This window comes from Rutilus rutilus (genome assembly GCF_951802725.1).
Source record: "Rutilus rutilus genome assembly, chromosome: 3".
In the NCBI taxonomy this organism is placed as follows: Eukaryota; Metazoa; Chordata; class Actinopteri; order Cypriniformes; family Leuciscidae; genus Rutilus; species Rutilus rutilus.
Window position 1 is genome coordinate 23,068,054 of NC_140211.1, and position 13,596 is coordinate 23,081,649.

Here is a 13,596-nt window from a genome sequence, read left to right on the forward strand (position 1 = left end):
ATTGGAATAGGGCAGGGTTTCACTGGCAGGTTGAATTTCATTTGGACCTGAAATCAGGAAAGCCCTGAAGAGTCTTTTTCTTCTCTTTGGAACTGTCATATTTCACAGAGGGAATCAGAGTATGAGAGCGACAGAGATTCCAATAGTTCAGGATATAATTGCTTTTTATATAGCTTAATTCAATGATTCCAGGGCAATGACAGTTACATATTTGATGATGGGACTTCTTCCTGTAGGACATACCCTCCCCAGCTGCTCACTGGAGGTGAGTAATGAGCTAAACTATAAACTATAAACCGTAACTGTGCTGATGATGTGGCTGAAGGCCACTGAGCATGTGCAGTGAGTCTGCTCAGGGCCTTCTGCTGCTCATGCATTTACTTCATCTTCCTGTGCTGTCACAGGACGGCCTGCCATCGAGCAGCCAGACCTGAAAGTTTAATGAACACCAATTAAGCCTTCGCAATCGCTTAAGTGGTTTGGACTACTGGCAGTGAAGATAGAGGAGCGATGAGATGAGATAAGGAGAGAGGAGAAAAGGAATGGAGAGGAAAACAGAAAAAGAAGCCGATTATAAAAGATTATATATAAAACTTTAAATTATTTTAGAGTTATGGACATATTTATTTTAATTAGTGAAATATGATTATCTGCTCCTGCTGTTAATATTATTTAGAATATTATGATAAAATTAACCTTGTGTTAATATGAATGTCATAATATTTAATAAATTCATTACGTTGCAGCTCATGTGCTACTCCAATATGCCCTTTAATAATTCTTTTTTTTATTAGTGTCATCCTGTGATCTTTATATCAATGCTGAGTTCAGAGTAGCTCTGACTGCTTGCCCACATGAAACATTGACACACATGCATTTCATCTACAGCTCTTTGCTGTCTGCCCTTTCAAATCTTTTCTGGTGGGAACCCTGTAAAGCAGCCAAGCCCCCTTTAACTCTCTCTCTATCTCTTCTATGAAAGCAGCACTGGTGTGCGTAGGCCTCTATGGTATACAGATCTTTTACTGCCCCACTGGAATAAGCTTGAAATGCACACTCAGTTTATGCACAGATATAATAAGCAGATAGGAAAACCCATGTGGTCTAACAATCAGTGAAAATATGTAGCCTATTGCTGCAACTGAACTGACAGAGACTCAGTCAAGCATCATAGAAGAGTTGGATCCAACAACAAATACTTATAAGTATTTGTAACTGCATGGATTAACATCCCCAGTCTGTGGGCAATACAGTACACACAATGTATGTGTACAACAAAATCTAAATAACCCTATACAGATCTAATTGTCTTAGCAATATGTTTTCAAAGCTTTGATTCAAAGATGTAAATTGAAGACCATTGATTTTTAATGTGGCTGTCTACCAGAAATCTCCAGAGGATGTGAATGTTCTGTTGTTGGAAGCGGTTCGGTCTAAGTGATGTTATTTTAGTGCTCCTCCACTAAACACAAACGAAGCATCTCCTTCGTTTGACACAATAGGCTATGTGCATGAAATCAAATCTTGAAATGTAGGCTACTTCAGCTGTTAATCTAATTATACGTCTTCATATTTGTAATAAAAAGTGAGCTTGGAAATGCAGTAAGCTTGTGCTTTTCTCTCTTTAGACCCCATAGCTGATCAGTCAGTAATAACTGGTCTGTCTAGAACAGACACATTTATATTTGTGACCTTAATATGAAACACCCATATGAAGAGAATCTTGCTCAATAAGTGGCTGCATCCAAAATCGCATTCTCTCTTGAGTATAATGCCAAAAGTATTGGGACACCCCTCCAAATCATTGAATTCAGGTGTTCCAATCACTTCCATGGCCACAGCTGCACAAACATTTGTGAAAGAATGAGTCGATTGACAGCACACTTTGAAGGCCCAAAAAGGTATGAGACATTGTTAAAATAGTCAGTCCATAGTCCAAAGTGGTTCAACCTTAAATTTATGAAGCGACGAGAATACTTTTTTTGTGTACCAAAAAAAATCGACTTTATTCAGGAATTTCTTCTCTTCTGTATCAGTCCCTGACGCACATTCACGAGATGAAGCATGCTAGTTAGTTAGCCAGAGTAATTAATGACAGAATTTTCATTTTTGGGTGAACTAACCCTTTAACGGACGCTCTGAGGTAAAGTGTTCAGACTGGTTGAACAAGCTCTGCTTTCGTGTTAGTTTTCTTTAAATTAATGTTGTTAAACATCATATTTGATTCACATGTAGTGTGACGATCATGATATAAATAACATATGAATGATAGAAACACAAGATGTTTAGCAGTCATTTAAAAGGTTATCAGCATTAGGCCTACGTGTTTTTGCAGTGCCTTACTGGAGTGTAGCCTACGTATTTCAGCAATAATTGTAATTTTCTCACAACTGTAAACGCAAAACTTTAAACACTACATAAAACATAAGTAAATCAAATCAAACCAAAATGAATGTGACGATGGTGACTGGATTTGTTTGTGTGTGCAAACATCGCTATGGGATTTGTTACTTTAAATTTCAGTGTATATTGATCGTGTTCCGTTAAGTATCCACTGTAATATAACAACATTGCCCTCTGCTGGTAAATGTGTTTTTTTTTTTTTTTTTTTGAGGGATCATTTTTAACTTCGTGTCTGAAGAAACGAATAACAATCTTTGATGGAAAAAATTCATGGAGATAATGATTAAAGGCCAACAAACATATCAAAATTGTGGGGTTTGTGATCTACTTTGTTTCAGTAATTCCACCTGAATCATTTGTGTGATTCAGATTAAGTTTGCTAATAAATTATTTAATTTTTGCATTCTATTTATTACATTTTGATTTCTACTTGTTCACTATAAGTATCAACTTTCTTAATTAGAATTCAGTAAAACACAAATGGACACGGACAAGCAGCAAATAGGCTATACAGTCTTCAAAACACAATATACACACCACAGCTTCACATCAGGATAATTAGAAAAAGGTGAAACATTTTGGTTAAGGCATATTTTTATCACAAATTCCAATAAATAAATTATTCAGCTCATGGTAAGAAATGGATACATTTTCTTGAAGATACAGGTCTGATGTTGGGAAAACCTTTTAACTGGTTGAGAGTACACAGCAAATTACGAATTTAGAGTAATCTAAGTTTTATTTAAGAGTTTGATCATTTTACGACTATAACAAAAATGTGTGAAAGTCTCGAGATACAATGTTTGTAGGAGTGTTTTTCAAATCTGAGCTTTGTCTCTGAAGATAGACTCCAGACAAGGATTAACCATTTCTATTTTTCCCGTGTATTTACAGAGACTGAAGTCATAGTGGAGAGGAAGTTAGACTTTATGAATATAGTGGTCAAGTGGTGGCTGTAGTTTTTGCTGTGGTGATGTTTGAATAGCAGTGAAGGACTCTGAGCTTGTTGGTGTATTTAAAGAGCACTTATAGACTCTCCTGAAAGCAGTGCTTGGATATTCAAGTGCTTTGGCAGATTATCAGTAGCAGAGGAAAGGTGCTCACAGAGACATTAAGAGTGATTCACCTCTGCAGTCAGAGAAGGCAGATAATGAGATAATACTATGGCAGTGCTGAATGTTTAGTAACGTGCTCTGATATAAGAGATAGCTGGAGATAGCCTATTAATATGAGCGAGAGTCATATTGGCTTCAGACACCAGGGTGTGCGCTGAGTCGACAGAGAGCGTCTCCTACAATGTCCAGCTCATGCCTGAGCTCCTCGACCACATCGTTGATGCTGGGCATGTCCTTCAGCACACATACGCTCTGTGTGTACGGGTTATAACGCAGGGAGAATGGACGCTGGATTGTCTTTGCAAACTCACTGTGAAGGATAAAATGTATGGTTAAAACAAAATAATAATGATATAGAAATATAACACGTCACATATACAAAAAATGTATTTACCGCATTCTAAATTTAGCTTCCTCAAAGCTCTCTGAAACAAAGTAAACATCTTGAAAGGTGGTGATGAGACACTCCTGCTTACAGGTGACCTTTGGCTCAAAGGGAAGGATTTTAGCAGCGCCTGAGAGAGAGTGCTTTTAAACAAAACATGGGTTTCAGTGTCATATCACAGTAATGTTACAGTTTATAATAGCCTTATTACAAAGTATTTCTATTTCAAATAAATGCTATTCTTTTGAACTTTCTATTCATCAACAAAATCCTGATTTTTGTTTCATGCGATGATAATAATAACAAATGTTTCTTATAAAATAAATGTGCCGCAAATCAGCATATTAGAATGATTTCTGAAGGATCATGTGACACTGAAGACTGGAGTAATGATGCTGAAAAATCAGCTTTGCCATCACAGGAATAAATTACATTTAAAAAAATATTAAAACAGAAAATAGTTATTTTAAATTGTAATGATATTTCACAATATTACAGTTTTTACTGTATTTTTGATACAGTAATGTAGCCTTGGTGAGCAGAAGAGACTTTTGAAAACATAAAAAAAAGTAAATGGGGAACAACTTATATTTTATTCATATTTATTGTTCAAATGATTAGATTAAACATAAAAAGGTTATTGTTCTAATCTTTAATTCTAAAACCGATAATGCGTATCTAGTGTACCTTAAGTTCGCTGATGGACGAGAGAAGTCCAGCACCGTATGCTCTGAGTGAACCCTCCTGCTTGCACAGGCCAAACTCTACCGTGAAGAAATAGCACTGCAATGGCACACACACCAACATAACAACAATCAAAACTACTGCAAAAAAAAATTACGGCTTCGTATGCACACCAGGACAGCAAAATGTACTGAAATATATACTGTTGCTAATTTCTGCACAGCATCATCAGACGCCCCGAGAGAAGCCAGTCCTAATTCCTGAGAGAACTGTGCAAAACTTGGTTCAGCCAACAGAGGAACATGACCCAGCAGCTCATGACACGTGTCCCTGAAACACATAGACATGAAGATCTCTTTAATTTATTCATTTATTTGCATGTGCCTATTTCACATGGCACATACAAACGTGAAGTGAAGCAGGAGCAAGCTACTAAATGTGGTTGAGATGTTGTTTCATCGCTGAAATAACATTGAAACGATGATAAATGGTTGTAAAAAGGTTAACAAAATCAATGATGAAATTTGAACAATATTGAATAACAAAATTCAACAGGGATTTAACATGACTCATGACGTTGATTCACCCATGTTGAAATGATAGCACACAAAATGGAGCCCAAAGTACAAAATATAAACTGCTTAAATCATCTGGATTTAGTTTGATTTGTTGAATAAAAGGTGCTGTTTGTTACAATTCCTGCGTGTGTAACTTCTTCATGCATCAAGTTTGATGGACAGTGTGTTGCTTCAACAATGGGTTCTGCTTCATAAAAGCCTATTTCAAAAGATTGTGTCGATAAATCGGCCTGAAGAGATAAAGGGACATATGCTTTGTACTCACGGTTCAGGAGTGTAGAGAGGATCTGAGCTGTGACGCACATATTGTGTACAGTGAAACACTCTGAAGGCCAGACCAGCCAGAAAGTCTCTCGGTGACAAGTACCCAGCAACAGGGCGAATGGTGAAGCCAGTTCGCTCTGAAACACAGATACACAGCCACACATCTACTGTCCCCTGCTGGTGACACAACTAATATTCCTCTTCAGTTCCTCTTGTAAGGTTAAAATGTATCTTTTAAAAAAAACTGTGCGTGTGCTCGGTCTCACCTCTCAGGAAGTTGGACACGTCCTCCAGCTGTGGTATGTTGTCCTCTCTGTAGCCGCAGTACTGGGTGAGCAGAGGCAGGTTGTGCAGGTACTCTCTACAGGCATGTGTGGGGTACAGCTTATTCAGCTCCCGAAACACTACACCCCACGTCTTCACCTCTTCCTCTGTGAACTCCACACGTGGTATGGGATCTCCACTGCAGAGTGAGATAGAACCATGTCAATATTAAAGATATGTATAAATATATTTAATAAAACATGGAATTAATCCAGTTATTGTTAAACCTTATTAAACATACTGTTTGTAACTCATGGCAAGATCAGCAAAATATTTCCTTCTCTTACGATACACGTTGTCTTTGAATCCCTGAAATCGTATAAGAACAAAAATGTTTTCATACACAGGGTCACAACTCAAATACTGAAGACATGATCAGTATGACACAAGGACTACTAATTATTAATAACCAGTGAATTTATGAAGCAGACAATACAAACCGGATGATCCGCATCCAAATCTGAACCGTACATTAGAACACGACAGGCACTCTTATCCAGATCTGAGATCTTCTTAGGGAACCAAGGCACTTCAGCAAGATCTGAAATATGTATTTTCACAGTGTTACACAACTTTATGTGCAGTACTTGTCAATCTAATGAGGGAGTAAAACACAGTACCATTTACAGGCGTCCAGAACTTATCAGGTGAGTCCATGGCTATAATGCTTGTTTGTTTGCGCAGCAGCTGAACAATATCTTTCAGAGTTTCTCGATCACTGTCACAATCCACCAGTACTTCCAACTCCGAGTTACGCCGTCGGGACTTACGTGACTCAATATGCAAAAGGTTTACCTGGTTGTCCTGTTTATAACAAATGAAAATACATCATTTAGCACACAAATTTTCTATTTGAAATATAATTCGCGTACATATCAGAGTATACATATATTTGGAGATGTACTAGATTTATAATGTGTGATAAATGCAGTGAGAAGGTATACTTACATTTATACATACTGTAAGTGACCCTGGACCACAAAACCAGTCATACGTCGCACGGGTATATTTGTGGCAATAGCCAACACAACATTGTATGGGTCAAAATTATCGATTTTTCTTTTATGCCAAAAATCATTAGGATATTAAGTAAAGATCATGATCCATGGAGATATTTTTGTACATTTCCTACCTTAAATATATCAAAAATTTATTTTTGTGAGTGGATGCAGCACTATCGAGAACATAAATGGACAACTTTAAAGGCGATTTTCTCAATATTTCGGACTCCAGACTTTCAAATAGTTGTATCTCGGCCAAATATTGTCCTATCCTAACAAACCATACATCAATGGAAAGCTTATTTATTCAGCTTTCAGATGATATAGAAATCTCAAAATCTCCCCATAAAACTGGTTTTGTGGTCCAGGGTCACATATATCACCAGCATTTCTTCATTCATGGACATAGTCCATACTTTCCATGATAGGGTTTGACAATTACTGTAGTTTTAGCTGGAATTACTAAACAATTAGTTATTTAACAACTTACCTTTTTAAGGTGCCAGCTACTGTATGTATAACATGATCCTACTAAAGCTAAGAATAACCAAATAATACAGATAGATAGAACAGAAAACATTTATGTACCTGAAATAATTTTAAAGCCTTCACAAGCCCTCCAACTTCATTCTTCAGAGAGAAGACAATTGCGGCATGTTCCCTCTTGGAGGAAAGTGTCTTGTCTTTGTTCTCGTCTTTCTTATGAAAAGTAGTTTTGTTCAGCTTAATGAGAGAGAGTGTGAGAGAGAGTGAGAGAGAGAGTGAGAGAGAGAGAGAGAGAGAGAGAGAGAGAGAGAGAGAGAGAGAGAGAGAGAGTGAGAGAGAGAGAGAGAGAGAGAGGCTATTATATTCAGTACTCAGGTGTTTCTTCACATTACCATGACAATCTCTCTACTATAGAGCAGATGTGTAATATCCTGCGTGAGTGAACTTATGTTTGTTTTTGACCTGCTTTTCAAATAGGAAATCGTTATTCAAAGGCAAATAACATGTAAAGAACATCATTGTCAACAGGTTGGGTAGGATCCATTCATCCATAGTGCTAATAAATACTTAGCCTACATGACTAAACCAGCACTATGTGGTGGACAGCGACTTAAAAGTTAAAAGCCAATGACATCAACAAATCACCTTTTTTTTCTTCTATTATATTAACAATATACAATACATAGATCAGAAGTTCATGCCCATTCAAAAATATATGGAAGTTGTTTTTTTTTTTTTTTTAAATGTACTTCCATGATATGGTAAACACAAAATATATTTAATATTATATTATTAATGCAAGTTATTGCAAAGAATTAGAATAATATAAAAATATATATCAACTATTTTATTCCTTTCTTCCCAGCTAACAATTTTTGGTTCCCATAACGTTAGTTTTTGGTACCCAGAACATTCTCAGAATGTTAGTTTATGGTTCCCAGAACGTTATTTTTATGGTAACCACCCAGCAACGTTCTGGGAACGTTATTTTATTGTTACATAAAAATAAAACCAAAAAAGAACGTTCCCCTAACGTAAGTATTTGGTTCCCAAAAAAATAACCAAAAAATAACATTAGGGGAACGTTCTGTGTTAACTGGGTTTGAACCTCAACAATTAATGACTGCACACAAGTCTATTGTAACTCGTCAAGTTCTACTAAAAGTAAAGCAATACAAGAATACATCCGTATTCAAACATTAGGCTAAGCATTTTGAGTGGGCCTACATGTAAAAAGTTGTTTTTACCTCATTGTTGAGTTGCTTCTCTTCGTAACTCTTATTGATGGAGTCAAAAGACCGTCCTCGACGCGGTCCGTCAAGCTTGTTGGCGAGCATGGATGGGTGCTCTTGATTTTATAGTAGAATATGGAGAGGTGCGTGGATCAGACAGACGCTGCTATCAGTCTGGTAATGATGTTTTCTCTTTGGATTTATAAAGAGATTCGGCGGAGGAGGGGGAGGAGCGCGACCAGACCGACCAGAAGATTCAGCAAGTGAAAACTATTTAACCGTTAGATCGTTATGAAACAATACAACTGAATAGCCTAATAATAATAATAATGTTATTGATATAAGCACAAAATGGGAGAAAGGTGCTTGTCACATTTTTTTGTTAACCCCAGTGACTATTGAGATGTTTTGTCCAGTATAGCCTATAGCCTATTTTGACAGTAACGTCTGAATGCAGCCTGAGTTTGCTTTAATTGTGTTCAATTGTTTTTCCAACATCTACTTCAAAAATATAATGACGATGTTGGAAATGTATTCATTAATGTAATGTAAGGTTGTTTTGTACTAAATGTTAAAAACACATACAAAACCTCTGCTAGAAAATTCCATTTGACTCAAAACCTTACATTTAATGAGATATCCCATTGCCAACTACAGGGTACCCCCAGGATCCTCCAACTTAAATTCAAGGCTTTTTAAGACCTTTTTAATACCATTTCAAATGAAATTCAATGCCAACTTCGTACCAATTCCGACAGAAGTATGAGGGGAAAATGTAAAATCTGTATACATTTTAAACCCTAAAAAATAATTATGTACAAGTAGACTATTTGAATTAAATAAAACATTTTATTTAAATTATCAGTCATATTTAATACATACGCGGCAGCGTTGTAGCGTGCACGTGTGTGGGCCAATGTTAATTTTGGCAGCCATTTTTGATTTAGTCTTACTCTTCATCTTCAGACGAAAATGCTTATTGGTCTTAGTCACATTTGAGTCATTCTGCCTTTCATAGTTTTAGTTGACGAAATGTGTTTGCATTTTTGGTCAACTTTTAGTCATTACTTTTAGTCAAACTGCAGTTACTTTAATTACTATTTTATATGTAGCCTAGTCTTTAGACAGAAAATGTCATAATTATTCTCTCTAGGCCAATTCGATTAAGCTTATGAGAAATTAAAATTAAGCTAACAGGCTGTATTGACATTGCACTCTTTAGCAGTAGCACTTGTGCAATTCTACATATCCCTTTTCCTTAGTTCTCCCATTTTTTAGAGTGCCGTACCCCCTCTCTTCCACGACTGCAGTCACATCTTTCCATTAAGGGACAATATTTGCCCCATTTAATCGATTTTTCCATTTCATTTTTCACCTTTATAATACTTTTAAAAATAAATAATGCTTTAAATAAAACAATGTTCAATAAATATTCAATGTTAAAAAAACGTTCAATATTAATAAAAATATGATATTAAAATCGCCAGTAGGTGGCGGTAACTCATTGTCTTTGTCATAGCCACAGATTTTGTTGCAAAATAGAGCAATAAGCCTGTTTAAAATTTAGTACATCACTTAATGTTACCCTTTTTTTTTTCTTTTTTTTTTTTACTGTTGTATAAAATCAATGTCACATTTGAAATCGTGTGGATAGTTGGGAAACATTGCATTCTTGCTCGCATAATGATCAACATTAAAAACACTGCTGTATATCAGCCTGCATTTTGATCGCAGATTTAGTCGCACAAACAGCGCAAGCGGCTCATGACAGATATTCTCAAATGAAGATCGCTGAACTCCAGCTTGTCTGTGTTTTCAGATCATCCGCGCTTCTTCAACAATGTAGAGAGAGCGCGCGTGGATGGTTATGGCCAGATACTACTGAAAAGACCGGGTAGAAAACATGCTCTTTTAACAGAAAAGCTCTGATTAGTAACCATCGTAACGGGTGCGCGCGCTTTGCGCGTTCTTCTATGACGTGAAGTGCGAGGTGCACTCAACGTTACGCGACAAATTTTTAATTAGTCTACATTAGTAACAGCTAATTTTGTTATGGTATGAATTTAATCATAGAAAAGGCAAAAAAAAATTAAGACCTTTGTAACGAAATTCAAGACTTTGTATACCAAATTCAAGGCTTTTAAGGCCTTAATTTGAGATTATCAAATTTAAGACTTTTTCAATGCTTTTAAGACCCCGCGGGTACCCTGCAACTAGCTCCAGTCTCTTATCTTATTTTGCTTACATATTGATCATTATTGATATCATATTGGTTATCACCTTGAAAGTGTGAAGAGTCAGAGCATAATAGACATGTGCGCTATTCATAATGTTAATTAGTTTATTATTTTGATGTTTAATATTGAATCACAACAGTATGTCAGTAGAATATGCCATATTAAACACCAGCCTTACAGCAGATCACAAGGAAAGAGAAGAAAAAACAAAAAGGTAAGGAAATTCAAATAAAATAGAAAATCGAGTATCATGCAATGATCTCTGCTGATATGTTTCAGCACTATTGCCAAATGAACAGCTCCGACAATGCATTAAAAGATTCATAAAAATCGAGTCGAAGACCTTGGCATTTAAAACACACCCAATCTTTCATGTGGTGCATATTGTTGATTTATGTACTCTTTCCAAGGTTGGTCTGGGATCAGTGAGCTTTATTTCCACGCCTCTGTGGAAAAAATCAGTGACGAAAGTGATGTGGATAATGGTCTAATAAGACACGGCAGCAGGTCTAGATTAACTGGTGACGACTGATTCGGAATGTGCTTGTCACTGGTTCCTGTTGTCTCCCAACCAAACTAAAGGCCCCAGTCCACACTATAGTTCCAGTCCGGGGGTGATTTTTTCCAAAGGGAGAAACATGGAAAATAATAAAAGCACGTCAATGAGCGTGGCTCGGATTAATAATGATGTGGTAGTTATGAGCAATGGCTGTTTACAAGCTCACACCAGCATTAATTAGCTCAAAACGCAATATAATTAGGTACTGCTGTACGTCCATTTCCAAACAACATGACTAATCTTTTATTCAGACATTCTCACGCTACTTCTGTGCTTTATTGGTCCATTGTCTGTGCCTCCCACTGCTTGGTCATTGATCTGAAAGACCTCCATACCCCTCTTCAGGGGGATAGACAGACAGTCTTTTGTATGGCAGTCCATAAGTACACATCTCATTAGGCTTCATGAAGTGAGAGATTCACCATCTATTGAAACACGGCCAGTTTATACCAGTTCCAACAGCGTGCTGAGATTATTATTTATTTATTTTTTGCGCTATTTAGTGCAAATGTAGAATATCTTTAGCTCTGCAAACCAATTTCCCATATCATAAAAAATGTTGAAAACCAAAAATGTGTGTGAATCAAAACACTTTGAACTTTATGACTCAAAGGAAATCTCATTCACCACAACTCATTTAGAGGTAAGGCACAAGAAATGCTTGAACTTTTTTGTGGTAATAACCATCAGGGGGTACAGAGGAACCAGGGAAAAAAAGATGTGTTCACCTTATTATGGTTAGCATGTATAACTTGTATTTACATTATGTATGAGATTTCCATTCATTTCCTTTTTTCCATATATAGTAATGATGTTTGTGCAGAACCGGTGACGTACAGCGTGATTGAGCCAAGTCAAATCATGCTCAGACTAATCCAATGCAGTGCTGGAGTCTGGTCTACAGTAAAGCTTCACTGTATGCACACAGCTTCTGCAATCAGAGTCAATTCAATCTACAGTCAGTCTCAGCAACAGGAAGTTCCCTTCAATCTATGTTGTGAGAAAAGGCCATGATAGAATAAGCAATGATACAGAGTTCATTGGTCTGTCAAACAACCTGAAGTTCCTTCAAGGCATTAGTGCTTCCTGTCCTCCCATGTGAGCAAGACAAGGTATGTGATGCAGAACAATGTCAGGAAAGATTAACTCTGGTCATGATCACTGAGCTTCAGTTGAAAGATGACAATCGTAAGAAATATTTGGGCAGTCTATAAAATCCATAACAGTATAGGTGGACCGAACAAGATATGCTCCAGTGCTGGGAAAAATAACTAGGCAGCCCTCATTAGTGGTTTAACTTTGCTGCAAGGCACCTGAGTCAAGTTTTGGCATGGTCTACACATTTTATGAGACTGTAGATTTTCATGCTGACCTTTTATATATTTTACTTAAAGGTAAAGGTCTCCTTTCACTGATATACAAAGGAAGGAAGAAATGAATGTGTATAGACCGTGTGTTCAAAAGCTCTGAGAGCTAATTCTAATTCCTAATGTCTGAGGCAGGCATAAACATGTGCGTCAGCATGCTGCATGTGCATCTGGCATGCTCCACAACCTGTGATCTCTTCGTCATCCTGTATGGATGATGGAGGGTGCAAAACAGGGCTATGTGACAGAAAAGATTCCATCATAATCATAATCTTTTCAAGGCGCTGAAAAAAATTTCAGGAGAACTTCCTGTTTCAACATGGACACCACTCTTTCCATGTATATATATTAAAGATATTAATACTTGTATTCATTGAGGATGCATTAAATTGGTCGAAAGTTACAGTAAAGACATTTATAACATTACAAAAGATTTCTATTTAAAATAAATGCTTTTAATGTCATTTAAAGCTTTTTATTCATCAAAGAATCCTGAATGGTTTCTATATGGCATAATAGTTGCTACAATAATATTAAGCATCACGCCTGTTTTCAACATTGATAATTACGTTTCTTGAGCACCAAATCAGCTTATTTGAATGATTTCTGAAGGAACGTGTAACACGGAAGACTGGAGTAGTCTGCTTTAACAGTTAAAATGTAATAATAACTCACTAAATTACTGGTTTTACTGTACTGATCAAATAAATGCAGGTTTAAGTATAAGAGACTTCTTTCAAAAGCATTTAAAAGCTTTATTGACCCCACTCTTTTGAACAGCAGTGCAAGTATATGACAATAGCCAACCTTGTTTATGTTTATTTAAAACCTTAACTGAAATTGTAACAATATCAACAACCAAAACTTTCCACAATCATGTGTTATTGACTCGCCAGTGTTAGCATATATAGACATTAAACGCTGAAGATGTATGAGACAGGAAATTGGCTGCAAGTCACAT

The 13,596-nt window shown here is 36.5% G+C and overlaps 1 protein-coding gene across 1 annotated transcript; it reads right to left on the bottom strand.

The window, feature by feature from the left end:
• Positions 1 to 2,983: 2,983 nt before the first annotated feature.
• tph1b (tryptophan hydroxylase 1b) lies at positions 2,984 to 8,648 on the bottom strand. The gene is made up of 11 exons (XM_084403348.1): positions 8,488 to 8,648; positions 7,343 to 7,477; positions 6,374 to 6,557; positions 6,194 to 6,294; positions 5,995 to 6,062; positions 5,696 to 5,892; positions 5,431 to 5,566; positions 4,791 to 4,917; positions 4,591 to 4,686; positions 3,913 to 4,046; positions 2,984 to 3,828 (listed from the first exon to the last, which is right to left on the bottom strand). The coding sequence occupies exons 1-11, from the start codon at positions 8,575 to 8,577 to the stop codon at positions 3,654 to 3,656; spliced, it is 1,443 nt and encodes a 480-aa protein (XP_084259474.1). The 5' UTR covers positions 8,578 to 8,648; the 3' UTR covers positions 2,984 to 3,653.
• Between the last annotated feature and the right edge of the window lie 4,948 nt (positions 8,649 to 13,596).